At 43.4% G+C, this 19,888-nt stretch overlaps 1 protein-coding gene across 1 annotated transcript; it reads right to left on the bottom strand.

Moving 5' to 3' along the window:
- Positions 1 to 276: 276 nt before the first annotated feature.
- On the bottom strand, positions 277 to 15,159 carry LOC146073351 (extracellular calcium-sensing receptor-like). Its single transcript, XM_083180527.1, has 6 exons — positions 15,089 to 15,159; positions 11,288 to 11,579; positions 8,760 to 9,584; positions 7,304 to 7,531; positions 7,015 to 7,138; positions 277 to 1,196 (listed from the first exon to the last, which is right to left on the bottom strand). The coding sequence occupies exons 1-6, from the start codon at positions 15,157 to 15,159 to the stop codon at positions 277 to 279; spliced, it is 2,460 nt and encodes an 819-aa protein (XP_083036653.1).
- Positions 15,160 to 19,888: the final 4,729 nt, after the last annotated feature.

Genomic DNA, 19,888 nt, shown 5'->3' with positions numbered 1-19,888 from the left:
CTATGGTTTTGCTATTTGGCCATGTTAAAACTGTTGCAAGGCAAGCTAGGATGTGTAGTTCAACAACAGCTGGAGGGCCAATGGATCTCCATCCCTGTACAATTATGTTCTTAAAATAATGAGGACATCTAAGTGCATGTGAGCATAAAGCCCTCTGGAAAAATGATGATTGGTGCAGATCTCTTCTTGCGTGGTTCTTGTAGTCTTACACTATAATTATTTAGCAGCATAATTCATGTTGTTATGTGCAATATTTCATATTTATTTAGCTTTATTCTATTTATCACTGTTGATCTTATCTTTCATTTTCATGATGAGAAGTTTACTGTTGTTATCTGACCTGAACACAATGATGAAACATTTAGGCAGGAACATACAGATCACTAGAGCCCAACTGGAAGCCAAGATGGCAAATATCTCCATGGCCACGGTGTACTTGCCCTGAGCACTGAGGGAGGCCGGGATAAAGGAGATCCAAACGCTGAGGAAGGCCAGCATGCTGAACGTAATAAACTGGGCCTCATTAAATCTGTCAGGGAGTCTCCGAGCCAGGAAGGCAACAATGAAACTAATTGTGGCCAGAAGGAACAGATAACCCAACATGGTCCAGAAGGCAATGTTGGAGCCCTCATTACACTCAACAATGATGCTGTCATATTTAGCTATAGTGTTATATTGTGGGAATGGAGAAGCTAGGGACAACCAAGTGATACACATGATGAACTGTAACAGGAAGCAGATGATAATAATCATGAAGGACACTTGGGGACGCATCCATCTCCTCAGATTGCTGCCTGGTCTAGTGGCCATAAAAGCAAACACCACCAGGATAGTCTTAGCCAAAATGCTTGAGACGCACAAAGTGAAGGCCAGACCAAACAGTACCTGACGCAGGAGACACGACTGGTGGTGGGGGTAACCTATAAATACTAAAGAGCACAGGAAGCAGAGACACAGGGACATCAGCAGAAGACAACTTAGAGAGTAATTATTGGCTTTCACTACAGGAGTCTGTCTGTGCCAGATGAAAAGCCTTAAAATAACAGCTGGAATAAATGAAGATATAATACTGATCACAGCTAATGTTCCTCCTAGTGCATCTTCATAGGAAAGAAACTCCACTGACTTTTGGAGACATCTGGATTTCTCAGGGTTTGGCCACTGATCCCAAGGACACCTCACGCAGTTAACAAAATCTGTAAAATAGAAAATATATTGTACTGTTACACATCTGCATGTCATTAGTGTGTTCTGTGATGTTGAAATGAAACCGTGAGAATGAATTTATTAAATTGATTTTCTACCCCTTTGAACTCTTAGATATAACATTTACATTGCCCAATGTTATTTTATGCTGATTCACTGCACAAATGTACAAAGTTACTTTTAATTAACAAACTTACCTAGAGATTGTTTCAGTGAATTATTAAACCTGGGTAGTCTCAGTGGTCATGTGTATTGTGTCTTCTTTGCCTGCTCATATTCTTACTTCTACCAAATGCCATGTCATACATATCATTCATTTTGAGGTACAAGAAGGTCTTAAGCTGTGTACACACGGGGGCGATAGGGGCTGAAATCGCTGGAAATATGGTCGCTGGCGACCATATTGCCAGTGATGGGAGTGTGCCCCGGCGATAAATCGCCGGGTGAGCGCTCCCGTTTTCTGCCCCATTCTAATCGCTGGTCGCATGAGCTTGCTCCTGCGACGAGCTGATTACCTCTACGACACCGCCGGCTGAGGTTCCTTTTCATCAGCGACCATCTCTGGTCGATGATGAAAAGGGGACACTGAGCAATATATTGCTCAGTAATATATTGTTAGCAATATATTGCTGAGCAATATATCTCCCCCGTGTGTACGGGGCTTTAGAGGCAATTCCGTATACTCTCAATTTCATTTCAGACCATTTCATCTGGACCTGTTAGCTCAGGTTGGGGTCCGTCCTTTTTCTTCACCACAGAGTATTTTTGGCCCCAAAGACAAGATTCTCTTTCCTTTGGTGGCTGGTATCATTGCACCATGCTTATCACTACCGACGCCAGCCTTTGTTTCTGGGGAGCAGTGACTTGCGGATCTCAGTTCCAGGACTGAACACAACACACGACTGTCTATAAACATCCAGGAGCTTCAGGCCATGTTCTACTCTCTGCGACTGGCACATCCTCTATTAGAGGGTTGCGCTGTCAATATAAATCAACAGACAGCAGAGCGGCATCAAGAACTATGCAGCCATTTGGGAAATCAGTCATATCCTGATTTGGGTGAAGGAGCATTCCAACGCCCTCTCGCCAATATTCATCCTGGGGGTCGACAATCAGGAAGCCGATTATTTAAGTTGGCAGGACATAGAACTAGGAGATTTGGCCCTACTGTATATACGAATGTCTTTTGCATTTTATCGCGATGGTGGGGCCTTCCACAAGTAGATCTGATGGCGTCTCACTGGAATCATCATCTACCAGAATATTGTTAATGGACAAGTGATCCAGTAGCAGTGGCAGTTGTCGCTCTGGTGTTTCCTCGTAATTATTAGTTTGTCTACCTGTTCCCTCCTTCTCCTCTGATTCATCGCCTTCTATGCAGCATAAAGAGAGAACATGTCAAAGTTCTGGTGAGTGACTCTGACAGGCTTGGTATATGGACCTACAGAGGTTTCTACTAGACCAGCCATGGCCTCTTCCTCTGTGGGAGGATCTTCTGAAGCAAGGCCCTTTCATCTTTCCGGACTTAAAACATTTACATTTAAAAGCATGGTTGTTGAGAGGGCCACTTGAGATGCAGGGCATTTGACCTAGCTGTCATTCTGACTATTCTTAATGCCTTAAAGGAGGTTACCTCAAAACACTATCACTGCATCTAGAAGGCTTACATCTCCTGTTGTGAATGTTGGAGGGTGGCCCCTCTCAGGTTCAAGGTGTCTCATCTTCTGCTGTTCCTTCAGGCGGAACTCAAGCAGGACTGCCACTTGGTTCATTGAAGGTACAGGTTTCAGCATCATCAATTTTCTTTGATAAGAAAATAGCTCTTATGCCAGATGTTCAGACATTTTTTACAGGGGCTGGTCCAGTTGCATCCTCCATTTGTTCAACCCTCAGCACCATGGGATTTGCATTTTGTTCTTTGCTTTCTGCAATAATCTGTTCTTGAGGTGGAGCTCAAATACTTGTCTTGGAAGGTTTTTTTTCTCCTAGCTTCTGCCAGGTGTGTGTTGGAGTTAGGTGTTTTATGGTGTTGCACTCCTTTGATTTTAAATGCAAACAGGGCTGAACTGCGTACACGCATGTTGATACTTATGTATTATCTGGACTCCCATGTTAAATGCTCCCCATTTTTTCATACCCCTACTATCCAACTACGCATGGAGTTGATTTTATATAGTGTGGAGAGCGCAGCGAGCCACCGTGCCCGAAGCGTGGCGAGCGGACACGGTCTCATAAGAAAACCGGGAGCCCAGATATTACATAAGTACCCGCATGTCTTTCCTTCTTAAGGTGGTTTGAAGTTTCCACTGAAATCAACCTCTGTTGGGACCAGTTCTTTATGATACTTCTCCTGCATCTAGGTCTCTAGATGTGGCCTGAGTGCTCAGGGTCTCTGTGGACAGGACTGCTTCTTTTATGGAAAATGGATACCTTGTTTGTAAGGCGTGATTGTGTTCTGTCTGGATAGCCTGCATCTAAAAAGACATTTGCAAGGTGGATTCGTTTCACTATTCACCAAGCTTATTTGACTGCATCTCGAGTGGCTACATGGTCATGTCAACATAGCTTTTTTTTCTGTTTCTACAGGTTTGACACCATTGTGGCCTCTGCTTCTCAGTTTGGCCTTGTGGTATTGCAAGGTTCTCTGCGCTCTCCCATCCGGGATGGAAGCTCTATGATGTCCCCACTTTAAAAATCTACATTCCAGTGTCCCCTGCTGGTTGGAGGAGAAAACAGGATATTAGTACTCACCGTTAAATCCATTTATGCGAATCCCCAGGGTACACTGTACACCTGCCCAAAGCTTTTCTTCCTGCCTGGGTGATGTTTTTTCCTGTGGTTACGTTTTTATTCATTGTCCATTTCTTTGTTCTGTTTACATCTGTTATGTTAGGTTTATGTGCCTCTTTGCTCCTTCTCTCTTGAATTTCCAGCTCTCCTCAGCAAGGTTTACTAAGACTGAGTTGGGGAGGGGTATAGATGGGTAGAAGCTGACACACTACTCAAATTATTTAAAGTGCCAGCTCCCAGTAAATATACTTCTATACCCATTGCAAAGTCTATATTCCAGTGTCCCCTGTGGTTACGGAGAAATGGATTTAACAGTGAGTACCAATATCTTGTTTTCTCCTCCATCCAGCAGGGGACACTGGAATGTAGATTTTACAGTGGGGACATGCCAGAGCTCCCATCCCGGGTGGTAGAGCACTGAGTACCAAAATCCTGTTTTTCACCTAACACTTTTTCACATAAAAAGCATGTTAGAAAAAAAAAAAAAAAACAGGTGTAAAACGCACTCCAGTCTTACATTCAACTTTTGTGGATAATTCACAGTTCAGACTTTTCCATTCTTACATTCTGGAGTGAAATTCACAGTTTGTATACAGAACCCAAAGTGTTTAACCTCTAATGAGACTTCAACAGGGGTGAACTTCTAAAATGCTGTGCTTGACCATGTGCATCACACATACAGATCCCATGGGTAAGTGGTTAAGAATATACAAAGGAACCTCTGATATGTAATGGAGAAAAATACAGAGATTGCGTATAGATAATGAGACAATCTCGCATCATGAAAGGCCTACGATTGGTTCAGTGGCGTAACTAAAGGGCCGCAGCCCCCGCGGTGGTGGGGAGGCGCCGGGGGTCTGCAGGTGCTGTTGTTTCTTCGCCAGCTCCCCACTGCTTGTGGGTGCAGCGGGGAGCTGGCAGGGGGGTCCTTGCGGCGCGGGGGTACCTGTGGTCAGGGACTCGGGAGAGCCTGGAGGTCCCAGCGGCGCTGATTATGAGTTGCTGGGGTCCCTGCAGCGAAGTGGAAATACTGCGCTACCGCCGTGCGGCGGCGCGGGAAGCACCTCTAACTTTGAAAACACTGGCCGCGGCCGCACACTGATTGGCTGAGATTCAGCCAATCAGCATGCGCCCAGTGTTTTCAGAGTCAAAACTTAAGTGCTTCCCGCGCCGCCGCACGGGGGTAGCGCAGTATTTCCACTTCGCTGCAGGGACCCCGGCAACTCATAATCAGCGCCGCAGGGACCTCCAGGCTCTCCCGAGTCCCTGACCACAGGTACCCCCGCGCCGCACGGACCCCCCTGCCAGCTCCCCGGGGGGTCTTGTCTTTTTAACGGGGGGGGGGGGGGGGCGACGATATTGTCCTGGCGGGGGGGAGCAAAATTTTATGTTACGCCACTGGATTGGTTATAGCTGTGAAGAATGAGTGAGATCAGTGTTCACAGCTACAGTATTCATATCTCAACATATTGGAAGTTCCTTTGAATATTCTTAGACACTTACCATGTTATTCTTAGCATGTGTGATGATTATGTTCACTTACCTCAGATTCTACATTTTAGAAATGAACCCATGATGAAGTTCCATGATGCATTGCCAGTAGCGCACGCAGGAGGGGTTTCTGAGTACCCAGAAACCCCCCCAAGGAATATAAGGGACCTATTCTGAAAGCTGAGGGTCCCCTCTTTCCATGGGTACAAGAATTTTAAAAATCGGCCCTTGGGAACCGGAGATAACTGACTTCAAAGCAGTGGTCCCCATCCAAGCCTGTTAATTACACTCCCAGTTTCTGTCTGACTTAGAGTTTTTCTGGGGCTATATTCCAAAAGCTGGGACTCTCCCCCTTTGATGGACACTAGGAGCTTGTCTCTACTGTACCCAGAACCAGAGATATCAGCCTTCAAGCAGCTGGTTACTGCTCCAGCTCCACACACCTGGTATGTAGTTTTATATACTCGTTGGCAGATTGCTCTGCCTCCTGAACTGTGATCCCCTAGTCCACAGTACCATTTGGTAGGTGGGATTCTCTAGTTTTTAATTCCATTAAAATCTAAGAAATCTATTTCTGGAAACTGGAGATATCTGCAGTCAAGCAAGCTGTCCTCCCACCAGAAAATTATGAATAATGAGCCCACTCCACTATACACCCCTCCTCTGCATATTAAACATCCTCTACCACCCTGGAAGTTATGTATCAGGGCCCCTTATTCAGCCCAATGCCCCCTTCTCCCACCATCTGTGCAGTAAAGGGGTAATTAGTGGAAATTACTGATCCAGGCCCTACATGCTGAGCGGTTGATATAATACTCCTTACCACCCGCGGGACATCAAAGCTTCCGCTCATAGCACCCCCCTCCCCTACCACTGGAGGATAGGTAGGTGCCCCAATACAGTGCTATGCCCAGGGGTCTACTCTGCGGTTATGTATATATATTTATATAATTATTATTATTTATTTACATTTGGTCTATCTATAATACTTTAACTGACCGGCATATACTGGATCACCTAAGTGTCCATCTCCATGCTTTGCTCTACCCCTCTCTGGAAACCCCTTCTGAAAATCCTGCGTTTGCCCCTGCATTGGGTTCTGTATACAAATTTTGAATTTCAATCCAGAATATAATAGAAAATTCTGAACTGTTAGTTGTCCACACAAGTTGTATGTAACACTTGTTGCATATTTTACTCCTGGTTTGTTAAAACTGTATTATGATTTTTATGTGTATTAGTGTTATTTGACACAAGCTGGAAAGGTCCGATCCTAAAACACTGGTATGCATTTCCTCCTATACATATGAAAGAACACAATGATGTAATTTATATATTAAGTTTGTATTAATTTATTAATAATAAAAACTACCAAACTAAATGGTCATATATGAATATTCTACTTCATACTAATTGAAACCTTGAAGAGGGACTTTAACATAATTATTAATATATGTAAATATTTGATTAAATAGACTACAGTTCTTCAAGTCCAGCGTCTATGCTGAAATCAGACTATGTACTTGCCTGTCTGGTTAGATATTTCGCCTTGTAGACATTGGATACAATCATAGCAGCAGACAGGATGTCCTGATCTAGCGGACTTCCTGTATCCTGGAGGACAACTCTCACTGCAGGCCGAGCGAGGGACCTGGGCATACAGTGACATGGAATTTTATTTTATAAATGGGTTTTTAAATACTAAATTGTTTTACAGGGATAGTTTGTAAATGCCATTTACAGTACTAGAAAACACACATACTGTATGAAGAACTATATAGCTGTTCAAGAACCAGAGTTCAATCTGTACACTCACCTGCTGATCCCCCATTGGCCACAGCACCAGACTTGAGTTGATGGTCAGAGCTTCATCAGGAAGAGCGGAAGTATTATAATTCCCAATTTGAACTTGCTTTATCGTCCCTTCGGGACTCACTTGCCAGTTTACAATAATATAGACTGCAGGTGTGTCTCCATTCTTATCAAAGTAAATGTTATTACCACCACTGAGTGTGAGTCTGACATTCCTGATATAGTGCGTGAGCTGCGGAAAGTGGGAGAAGATTATCATCTGTTTACACTAGCAAAATACTATATGAAATCTATTTGTTGTTGTATTTTTTTTATTGGCTGTAGTTTTACATTATTGATTACATTTAATTTAACCAGAATAAGAAGGGAATCTGTATAAATATAATAACTCTTACAGTATCATTGACAAAATGGGCAATTATCACAGAGAGGCCTTCTAAACCAATCCCTGATAAGTACTGGCTTCAGAATATAAGTCCCTGCTATGAGGGTTAATCGAATAGTTCCCAGGAATCTCATTAGCAGCAGTAAATTACAGCTGCTAATTGGATAGCACTCTATATATTTGCAACATTATTATTCTTGTTATTATTTTTATTATGATTATTAGAGGACAGCCGGGATGTACTTTTAGCCTTGCTTGCTAATTTAATTATAATAATAAAAAAAAAAATATATGTAATAATAATAATAATAATTATTATTATAATAATAGTATTAATACAATAATAGGAATCTAACATTGACAACGCCGTCATATTAAAATGTTGGTAACAAAGCCAAATGTTGTTAAAATAATTTTTATTACTAGAAAATAAGACACCAGAATAAAATTTGTAAGAACCTTCCTCTATGTAAAGTGAAATAATTTCAGTAGCTTTTTTTATGTAAAGTTTTATACAATAATGCCTCTACTAAACATATATAATGCTTATTGACATATGTAGGTGAAACAAAATTTCAAATTTCCAAAAATGATTGCTTTGGATGAATGTTTCTTAATTTTAAAATGGGTGTAAATTACCCCACAAGTACCTTTTGTTTTTTAATGTTTTCACTTTTCACTTTTCATTTAATTCATGTGTAAATAAAAAAAAACGTGGTAATCTTTGTGCATTCTTTCACTTTTTTTCTTAAAAAAGCCCAAATTCGCTTTTTAAAAGCCTTTATTATTTTTCTTTGCCACGGACGTCCTTCTATATAATTTTTCTAAAAAAATTGTCACTTTCCTTAAAGGTTTTCTCACTTTTCATACAATTTTTAAATGTCACATATTGTAGAAAATTCGCACACCGCCTTTGTCAGTACCACAAACAGGTATTTTTAATAGGATAAAGGAAATATCGGGTGCATGCAATTATGTGAACGCTGGGCTTTCATAAAACAGTCTAGCAACTTAACCCATGGTATTTATATCAAATAGATTGCATTTGACTTCTAAATCTCAAGCAGTATATTACCTGCCATGGTTTGAAATTCAAAATGTCTGCACAGGTCCCATTGGAGAATGGCCCGTCACCGGCCTTGCAGCTTCTCAGATCATCCAAAGCTTTAGCCAAAACCATCACAGATGAATAAGTAAAATGAGAATATTTTAAGCTGGTGCTGTAGGTGGAGCTGTTCCTGACATCATCCAACCGCTCCTCTCCTGTACATGCTTTTACCGAGTTCTCCAAAGAACCAGTAGGAGTTGTCCCATTAAAAAATTTGCAGCTGAAAACATTCTCCCAATACAAGTTCACCGAGTTCTCGCCCACGGAAGGACGTATCTTGCTGAGATACTGACTTAATCCTGGAACCACATAATCATTAGTAGCTAACCCAAGAGCACCAGAAAAAATGTTAAAATAATTTCTTGTTAATAATAACGTGGTCCCAACCCAACCTCCATTTCCAATAAAAATCCTCCCTGTGACGTTCTGTTTCAAAATTTCATTTGCAACAGGAACCAATTCAAAATCAGCAGAGAAGACAATGACCACCTTAGCCGTTGACTCTTTAATAACCCTCACTATATGTGGAGCATTGCGATCTGGTTGTCCTAGACGAATATATTCAGTAAAAGCTATACATGCCCCGGCCTTAATTATCTCTTGTTTTATTGGCTGAATTCCTAGAAGACCGTAATCATTGTCTGTAGCTACAAGACCAATCCAGGTCCAGCCAAAGCTCAAAACAAGCCGAGCCATTCCCATGGACTGGAGTTTATCACTTCCCATAGTCCTGAAGAAAGATGGAAACATTTTCCGGTTACTTAGAAGAGAAACACTTGAGTATGGGCTGACCTGAAAGTAAAGATATCAAGTCAAAGGATGACATTAATCTCATTACAAGAACATTTAACAGACAACTGTAAATGTACAGAACTGTGCAGAAGTTTTAGGCAGGTATGGAAAGGTGCTGCAAAGTAAGAATTTTTTAAATTTAAATATAGTTTATATTTATTAATTAACAAAAGGAAATATCTAAATAAATGTTTTTTGTGTTTTATTTGACCGCCCTTTGTCTTTAAAACAGCATAATTTCTTCTAGATTCTTGACAGTTCTGAAGAAGCTTGGCTGGAAGTCTCTGGAAGATCTCTGCAGATCAGCTTGCTCAAATCCTTTTACCTCTTAGTGTAATCCCAGACAGATTTGATGATAGTGAGAACAGAACTTTGTGGGGGCCATATAAAACACACTACAGGACTCCTTGTTCTCTTCTTTACACTGTATATGGTTCTTAATGACATTGGCTGTAGTGGGATACGGTCACCAGCAAGTTGTTAAAAAGTCATTATGTTGACACCATTAGGTCAACATGCATTTAGGTCGACATGTGTCTAGGTTGACATGCAGGGAGGTCGACATGGGTTAGGTTGACAGGGTCATTAGGTCGACCTGGGTTAGTTCGACAGTCAAAAGGTCTACATGGTGTTTTTCACTGTTTTTTTTTAGCCTTCAGGCAGTATTCCATGCCCTACTATCCAGTAGGGCATGATGGGGACTTAGTATTTCAACCTCCAACAATTATTTTATCAACTTAAGGTGCCCATACATGGTGCGTTTTGCGGTTGCGATGCGATGCGTGCTCCCGTATACATCCCATTGCACAGTTCCAAAAGTATGTGCTGCACACTTTTTGAACTAGGTCCTGATCGCATCACTCGCAAATCACATGCAAATTTCATGCGAATTACATACCATGCGGTCGCGTTCAAAATGCATGCAATGAAGTTGTATGGGCACCTTTAGACATACCGTAATAGGTGTTCTCAGTCAAGATCTCTTTTGAGATTCTCAAGCAGACTTAATATTACATAGTGGTATCACCTCTGGATACAGGAGGAGTCAACCAGCACTAATATATATTGATGCCCACGAGCAGATTTTTCATCGAACATATCAAGTCCATACCAATTTGCTTGACAAAAATTCAAATTTTAGGTAAGTGAATCAGAGGCGCTCTAAACTCTGGCTGAGTCTTTTAGAACATTGTGCATTCCTGGAAAAACAATATTCTTTGGAGAGATGACCACCCTACGATTGCGAATAAGCTGCCCTCAGTACCAAATACTTGTGATTTCTTGGCAAAATGGTAATTTTTCTGCTTACACATAGGCTACTAGGTCCAACAAATAATTATTTGACACAAAATTTGGGGTACCTTCAGGTGGCAAAGCCGTTATCATTTATCATCGCAACATTTTCAAAAGTACCTGGAATTAACCCACGCAGGCAGGTGGAGAATATGCAAACTCCATACTGTTAGGGACATGGTAGAAATCAAAACAATGACCTTAGTGCTGTGAGGCAACATCACAACCAATGATGAAATGGTGATCAACCTTAGTACGTGCCATGACGGAATACTGCCGATAGTGTTGCGGAATAAATGCTGTCAAAGATTCAAGTGCATCCGCCCATAAATCATCCTAAGAAGGATTTATTTATAATAGTAAAGGAACATTTTGTGGTTATTTAAAACTGGCTCTTCAAAACGACTTACCTGTGGGTATCTGAAAGTCCCCAGAACATGAGCCAACATAATTGAGTTTGCAGAAACTAAAGATCCAATAGCTGCAGAGTAAGTTGGCCGAGAACTGCATCGGCTGTTGGAGGTGACGGTGGTGAAGTCAGTCAGGAAGTGTAACGCTCCTTGTAACTCATAATGTGGTATATTACAGGTATCATACACCTGGAAGCCTAATGTTATGTTTGGGAGAATAGCGGGATCCCTGTTTATCTCCTCAATGGCGTATATCACAGCCTGGGTCAGATGATATTTGTCCAGGCTGAACCTTTAAGATGAATAATATATTATAAGTGATTATCCTGTCATCCTTAACCTTAATTAAAATCAATATAAATAGTTTGAACAGTATCAATAAATAAACCCGATCTTGATAATAAAATAAATATTTTATTTTGTAATATAAATGGGAGCTAGCAATGCAGTACATCTACTCAGACTGCATGACATTGCCTACTTGCCGACCTGGCATATTTCAAGGTAAATGCCCCCGTCCTTGTTCTGGAGAACATCTCAGTAAGTATCCATGACTGTTGGATGATTTAGCACTGACTATGGTCAGGGCACTGTAATTAAAATACCTAAATGTATCCCAATACTTCATACTTCCACCACCGATGGTCACTACTCAAAGAGGCCACCAGTCCTCTAACACTATATATAACAATTGCGCATAGGCTCGGTGAAACAAGTCCAACACACAGTTACTTGGTCACCCACATTTCTATCACCAGCCCCCTGCTGAACGAGTCCTGCTCCATCTGTATATTTGAGTATAGAGCCATTATCATGTGGCTCTTTGCTGGTTAATCATAGACTCAGAATGGGGCAAAATGGGTGTGGGGGTGCGGTGCCCCTGCATTGGTCTGTCTGGACGGCTCTGAGGTGGCACATTATTACACTCTAACACCCATTAATCTATTCACTAACACTATTTATTTATTATTTTAATTCCATTCATTATTTTTCAATCACTTTCTGTATATAGCTGCAGCTTCCTAGCACTTATACTGTACTTATTAACACTTTAGTTTTCTCACCGGGGTGCTGCTCTGGGTTTTCTGAATTTTTTGGTTTCCACACCCGGCACCTAGATATAGCAGTAGGGACCCCAATATACAGAGAAGCCTTGACGAAGGCTTGGGGGCTTATTCATATATTTGTGCACATATACTATTATTATCGTTTATTTCTATTGCGCCACAAGGGTTCCGCAGCGCCTGACAATACATACATGGGCAAAGAACAATACAAGAAAGATTGTGATTTACAGTACAAATGCAAATTAGGACAAGTACATGGTAAATAAAAAAGACAGTTGCAACAGTGAACAATTATAACAGTGGCAGAGATATATTCTGAGGAAAGAGGGCCCTGCTCGTTAGTGCTTACATTCTAAAGGTATGGGGCTGACAAACTGGGGTGACACAGCTGGGATAGAGGCAAACATAAACATAGGGTTAGGATTAGACATGTTTGGATTTAATGAAGAAGTGGGTCTTGAGTGACCTTTTAAAGTTTTGTAGGGAGATGGCGAGTCTGATAGGGAGGGGTAGAGAATTCCAGATATGTACTGTGCACAACGGCCAAGGTCCTGGAGGCGGGAATGGGAGTAAGTAACCAGTTTGCAGGAGAGGAGACGTGCATTTGTGGAGCGGAGAGGGCGGGTGGGGGCAGGGCAGCCGAGAGGAATGCCGGGCCCCGGTAAAATTTTGGGGGTATGGCCTAAGTGTGGGTGGTGTGGGCACCTCCCACACTTAGGCCACACCCCCAAAATGTTTAGAGGTGGGTAAAAGAAAACTGTAATCTCAGACACAGCACACACCTACAGCATGTGCTGTGCTGACAGCAGGCTCAGCATGACCTCTCACGCTGTCAGTGAGACACTCATGCTGAGCCTGCTGTCAGAACAGCACATGCTGTAGAAGTGTATGCTACTGGTGATACCCGGGAGGGGGAAGGGAGGGGTCGAACCAGGGCCCCTGCAGGGCCCCTTCAGCAAGCCTGGGCCCGGGTAATTAGTACCTGCTCCCCCCCTCTCTCGGCTCCCCTGGGTGGGGGTGTAAATTGAGATGAGGTCAGATATGTATGTGGGAGAAGAATGGGTGATGGCTTTGTAAGTGAGTGTAAGGAGCTTGAATTGTATTCTGAAGGGAAAGGGGAGCCAGTGCAGGGCTTGTAAGAGAGGGGAGGTTTACATAGAACGTTTGGAGAGGAAGATCAGCCGGGCAGCAGCATTGAGGATAGATTGGAGTGGAGAGAGGTGTTTTACAGGGAGGCCAGAAAGTAGTAGGTTACAGTAGTCTACAGTAGTCTAATCTGGATATAACTAGTGAGTGGATGAGTGAGTGGATGAGGGTCTTTGTAGCATCTTGGGTGAGATAGGGTCTGATCCTGGAAATATTTTGGAGGTGGAAATGACAGGACAGTGAGAGATGCTGAATGTGTGGTTTAAAGGAGAGAGAGGAATCAAGAGTAACACCAAAGCAGCGTACTTGGTGGCTAGAGGAGATCGTTGTTCCATCAATAGAAAGGAAAATTGTGGAAGGTGAGATAATGTGGGCGGGAAGATGATCAGCTCAGTCTTAGACATGTTTAGTTTAAGCAAGTGCTGGGACATCCAAGAAAAGATAGCGGAGAGACAGTTAGAAGTAAGAGTGAGGAGATCAGGAGAGAGGTCAGGAGAGGAGAGGTAGATTTGAATATCATCAGCATAAAAGTGATATTGGAAGTCGAATGAACTCAACAAGTGATGACGTATAGAGAGATAAAAGGAGAGGACCAAGAACAGAGCCTTGGGGGACAGTGAAAGGACAGTGGACGTGCAGGGGAGGTGGAGTCATGACAAGACTCCCCCGGGTGGTGGTTTTTATATGTTCCAAACCCAAGAGTTTGAGCCCTACTGGGTTACTATCATGGCACTCCACAAAATGTCTGGAGACACTATGATGGATGTTTTTGTTCAAGATATTTTTACGGTGTTCTAAAAATCTAGTTTTTAGGGCCCTTGTGGTACGACCCACGTACCTCAAACCGCAGCTGCAGGTGAGGAGATAGATCACGTAGGTCGTACAACAATTCAAAACCCGTTGACATTAAGGGCTTTATTAATTGTGGTACGACCTACGTGATCTATCTCCTCACCTGCAGCTGCGGTTTGAGGTACGTGGGTCGTACCACAAGGGCCCTAAAAACTAGATTTTTAGAACACCGTAAAAATATCTTGAACAAAAACATCCATCATAGTGTCTCCAGACATTTTGTGGAGTGCCATGATAGTAACCCAGTAGGGCTCAAACTCTTGGGTTTGGAACATATAAAATCACCACCCGGGGGGGAAATAGATTTAAAACCCTCTGTTGTCAGGAGATTTACTGGATCTTCAAATGTGATTCATTGTTTCCAAGGGGTCTTAATGATTCATTAGAATTAAATGTAGTTGTTTGAATCATTATTTCCACTCTTGCCCCTTCGTAATTAGATCAGTAAAATTTGCATAATGGTACACACTTTCACGATGTCAAATTTATATATCAGCTTTTTTCCCTGTTTTTGGACATGTCAAACTTCTTCCAGTTATTATTTTTGGACATTCCTGTATTCATCAATCATACCGAACTCCTAAAAAATCCCTCTATTTGTGTATTGTTAACTAGTGTATATATTCTTTTTGTATATGTTCCTTATATTATAAAATAATCATTGGTTATTCACGGTATTGAACCAACAGTATGCCGTTTATGTGGATATAATCTCTGCGTTCCACCATGTGCATACTTCCGCGTTCCAGAACATGAATTGACATATAAACGGAAGTAACTATTTAAATGACGGACCAGCTCCGCCATGATACGCGGAAGCTGTGCACACTGGTGCAACGCAGACACACTATAACTCCCCACCGCTATGACAACTTCCGGTGGGGAGGTATGAACGAGGTGGACAGAAGGAACGTTTCTACAAGTTCCGGTCCCTAATTATTCACCAATGGAGCCCGCCGTAAAATACATAGAGTAGCGGAAAAGCATCATAAATCAAGATGAGAACCGCTGACCTCCCTCTATAACCCCCAAGCCGAAATTGAATCCTGTCACGGCCGGGGAAAGTATTCTAGGACACGCCGCTCCATTTTCGGGACGCTGTTTACACCATAGCGTCACTTCCGGTAAACGAGTGGCCTCTCCTAGACATATAAAATTTTTTTGCATAAACAAATAATATATGAAATGTGATAAATCCACTATGCCATTTTGGTGGGGAGTTTCTAATATGGTTTTGAGATGCATAAGCACCAATTAAATAAAAGTGACCCGGGGTTGAACCCGGAAGTGAAACACAATAATAAAAACAAATGAGAGAATGTTTAATTTTTTATTATGTTACATGGTAATTTTAATTTGATTTTATGTGATTGTCACAATGAATATTTTAAGTTGTCAGGGGTCAGCGAAACGCGTTGGTGTTGTGTGGATTGCCATCCTCCCACTTTACCTATTTGGACCCTGCCACCTGCTTAATTTACTGGACCTAATATCGAGACCTGGGAGAATTTACCATCTATCGGGACAAGCCACATACCGCATACATCGTCGAGGTTGCTCCACTGTGGGCGATTTTTGCCCCACGCTGTACTACACCCTACCTCCCCAGCGGCTCTCTAACTTAGATTGGCTCACCCAAGGACTCTCTCCACAACGGACTCTAGCCCGTTCCAGTGCAGGTTATATGATGTGCTAAATATCCACGTTATTTTGATTTTAAATTGTCTTACATAGAAGCTTTTTATTCTCAAATCCGGATTAATTGTATCCTATGTACCATTAAAATTGTTATATTTTTATAGTAATTTGATTAACTTATTACTAATTATTTTAACTGTACAGCGCTGCTATTTTTGTTTTTTTCTTGTAAAAAAAGATGTTAGTCCATCGAGTACACACACATATATTTATTTGTGCATGAAACAAAGTTTTAAAACATGAAACAAAGTTTGTATATTATCTCAGGCACTGAATTCGAATGCCAAGCAATCATGTCTTTGCACATATTTAGTGCCAGTTATATGTTATTTCCCCAGTAGTGCCAGTAACATGCTATTTCCTCATTAGTGCTGTTCCAGATGTACCCGGTAGGTTTTTAGCAAAGCATTTAAAATAAAAGTACATTTTGGAAACTATGGTTTTCGGAGTAATTTGGATAACAGATATATGGATAAGGGATACTCAACCTGTATTATGTTTTTCTGTAAAGTCATATTATCTTCCCATAAAATCGGTTATGAGTTTGTAGCATCTAAAGTTCATTATTAAGAATTATCATAAATAATATACTGTGACGTCTGAGGGGTGACTTTGTACTGGGGCTGGATTGAAATGGAAGGTGGACTGCGTATACACAATGCTAACCAATGAAAGCAATGTAGAAGGCCTGAAGGCATGAGTATTAACTAGTCACTGAAAGAATGGAGGACTGAGGTAAGTATACTAACTTAAACAATCTTCAGCTTCAGTCGATGTAGACCATCGATGATGGAGGATATGAAGGGAGCACTGCAGGTAAGTATGGAGCTCAAGCTGGTACCACTAACACTGACACTTAAAATATATACTTACCCTCCTCCGGCCCGGCCACCGCATCCATCAAGTACACCAATGGGTAGCATTCAGTCCCCCTCCTCCGGCACTAGCAGCGGACAATGTACGCAATTAGCGTAGTGCCACTGGGGGAGCATGGAAACCATGTGATGTTCCCCCAGCGGCAATTCGCTGAATTACGTACATTACTGGCGCCGGGGAGTGACTGCTGGAGGAGGGGGACAGAAAACTGCCGCTGGGGAGTGACCGTCGCCCGCGGGGATCGCCGACCGGAGGCCGGTAAGTATAAAACAAAGCATCCACCACCCTGCTCCCTCTGCCACCCACCTCCATGCTCCCCGTGCACCCAGTGTAGTTTCACGGTGCCGGCTACACTGACAACGTAGCTTAGGCTACGTTGAAAACGTAGCGTAGAGCTGCCACCGTGAAACTAAACAAGTACATACTAGTCTTAAGGCCCGTCCGACTGATAGGCGAAGGTTTATGCTTATGCAATTCTTGTTCCACCTTCCCTTCCCAACCACAGCAGGGCAGAAGGTGCTGCAGCAGCCAGATCATGGGGTTTATTCTGGTTGATTCGCTCGGATGCACATTCGTATCCTTGTCAACCAGCCCATCATTCACAAGGCACGTTCCTTCATACTGGCTGTCAATGTATATTTTACAAAACCAAAAGAAGGGGAAAACCTACAGTATATGATGTGGAACGTGCTCTGAGGCACCCTTACATATGCGTGCACATTCAGAAGGAAGTGGACGGGCAGCTGACAGCCGGTGATGTCAGCTGGCCGCCCCCGGCATCCACATCATTGCCTCATTAGCATGAGATTGCCCAGCGTTCTCATGGGAGCTCCCATAAAATGCTGTGCGTTCACATATGCCCCACGCCCCTCTCTGCCCACCGCCAACCGTCCTGGGTCCGACTATTCGCAGTGGGTGCACGCACTCTGTGTATGCACATGTGCAGAAATGCACATTCGCAGTAACAAAATATCTGTCCCCATGCGAACGAATGCCCTTTGCGAATGGACAGCGGCGTAACTATAGCACCGCAGCCCCCGCCACCGCGGGGGGGCGCTGTGCATGTGGGGGTGCCGGGGGCTGCGGTGCTATATTTACACCCCCCTCAATCCCCCGCAGACTTACCTATCTCGCTGGTCCCGGCAGCTCCGTTCTTCTGCTGAGGACCACCACAAAATGGCCGCCCCCATATAGCACACAGTTCTCTGAAACTGTCTGCTGTATGGGGGCGGCCATTTTGTGGTGGTCCTCAGCAGAAGAAGAACAGAGCCGCCGGGACCAGCGCGATAGGTAAGGCTGCAGGGGATTGGGGGGGCGGGTTTGCATGGGCGGCGGGGGATTGGGGGGGGGGGGGTTTGCATGGGCGGCGGGGGATCGGGGGTGCTTGGCGGGGCGGCGGCGGGGGGGGGGCGCCCCCCCCTAACAGCGGGGGGGCGCCCAAAACTTAGTTACGCCACTGCGAATGGACATGAATAAGGTCCAAATTCTCTAACTATCCACCTCCCCTTCCCAACCACAGCAGGGCAGGAGCTGCTGCAGCAGGCACAGATGATCCCGAAAACCCTCAATGAATAAGCAAACAATCAAGAGGAAAAAAAAATAACTGACTGGGGATCGATCTCACATGGATTTCACAACGATATCTACTGTGTTCGAATCACAGACCACTCTGCCGATGAGTCGCTTATTCATTTCAGTTTGTCCAAAATTTTGTCAAGTGAAAATGTTTATCATTTGATGGACCCTTATCGGCCTTTAGGGGTACATTCAGGGAGTCTGTTTATTGTGTTGTTCTCATAAGTCATAAGCTTTCCAATGACATATCACAACAGAAATAGCATGGACCCTTATAAGAGCACCCTTAAGGGGCCGCCCGATTAAACCCATCTTTGAACTTAGATCATCCCTTCAGATGATAATGTAGTGTGCAAAGTTTGAAGACATTTAATTAAAGCGTTCAAGAGTTATCGTGGAACATCCATACACACACACACACACACACTCACACAAACATTGGTCAATTATACTTACAGTATGTAGATCATTGTGTTATACGTACTATGCTGACTGATTTGGTTTATACAGTTATAAGGATATCGGAATCTGTACAGCACTGGTTGATTTTTATGATGGACATTTACCTCTACCTGGTTAGTACAGCGTATCTTTGGTAATGTTCATCTCCTAACTATATATTGGAATTATTATAAGGATTATTGGTACTTGTGTATTTGCCGGGCACCCAATTATCATAGGTATGCAGGCTAAGTTACGCTGTCAGCGTAGTCCAATGGCTGCCTAGCGTAGTTAGCGCAGTGACTCCGTGGCAGCCCGGCACCGTCCCCGTTGTCCATGGCTCTGTTCCCGGCATCCATGCCAAGCCTAGAGAGTGCCTCTCACACAGCGCCGGTAACCGCAAGATTCCCTGCACTGGCGGACGCCGGCAGAGAGGGGATCATGCGGGCGCTGGCGGAGAGGCACTCCAGCTGTCTGAGATGTAGGTGCATCTCAGACGCTCCTTCGTCTCAGTAATTATTAGCACGTGCGCCTCATGCATAAAGGGGGTATGCTGGCGCAAGTGCGTCCTATGCATAATAAAGGAGGCATTTTCAAACCCCCACTATCTATGCCAGCCTGAAACGTGGCGAGAGCAGCGAGACCCTTGAGTGGACGTGTTATGTGTCCTGTTCATACCCCCAATATCAACGTCGGCCTGGAGTTGATTTTAAAAGGTGTTGCGAGTCCGAAGCGTGGCGAGCGGATGCGGAACACATGTAAAGTAATCCGCGTCCCCATGTGGGGCTTGCTGCGCTCGCCACGCTTCAGGCTCAGTGGCTCACTGCACTCACCACACTTTTTAAAATCAACTCCACGGGGATGTGGATAGTAGGGGTATGAACAGGTCGGAAGGACGCGTAACGCGCCCCCACGCAGGGCGCGCTACGCTCGCCAAACTTCGGGC

The sequence above is a fragment of the Crinia signifera genome, chromosome 4 (genome assembly GCF_055691185.1).
Source record: "Crinia signifera chromosome 4, ASM5569118v1, whole genome shotgun sequence".
Lineage (NCBI taxonomy): Eukaryota > Metazoa > Chordata > Amphibia > Anura > Myobatrachidae > Crinia > Crinia signifera.
The sequence above is the reverse complement of the archived record's forward strand: the minus strand, read 5'-3'. Positions and strand labels throughout refer to the sequence as shown.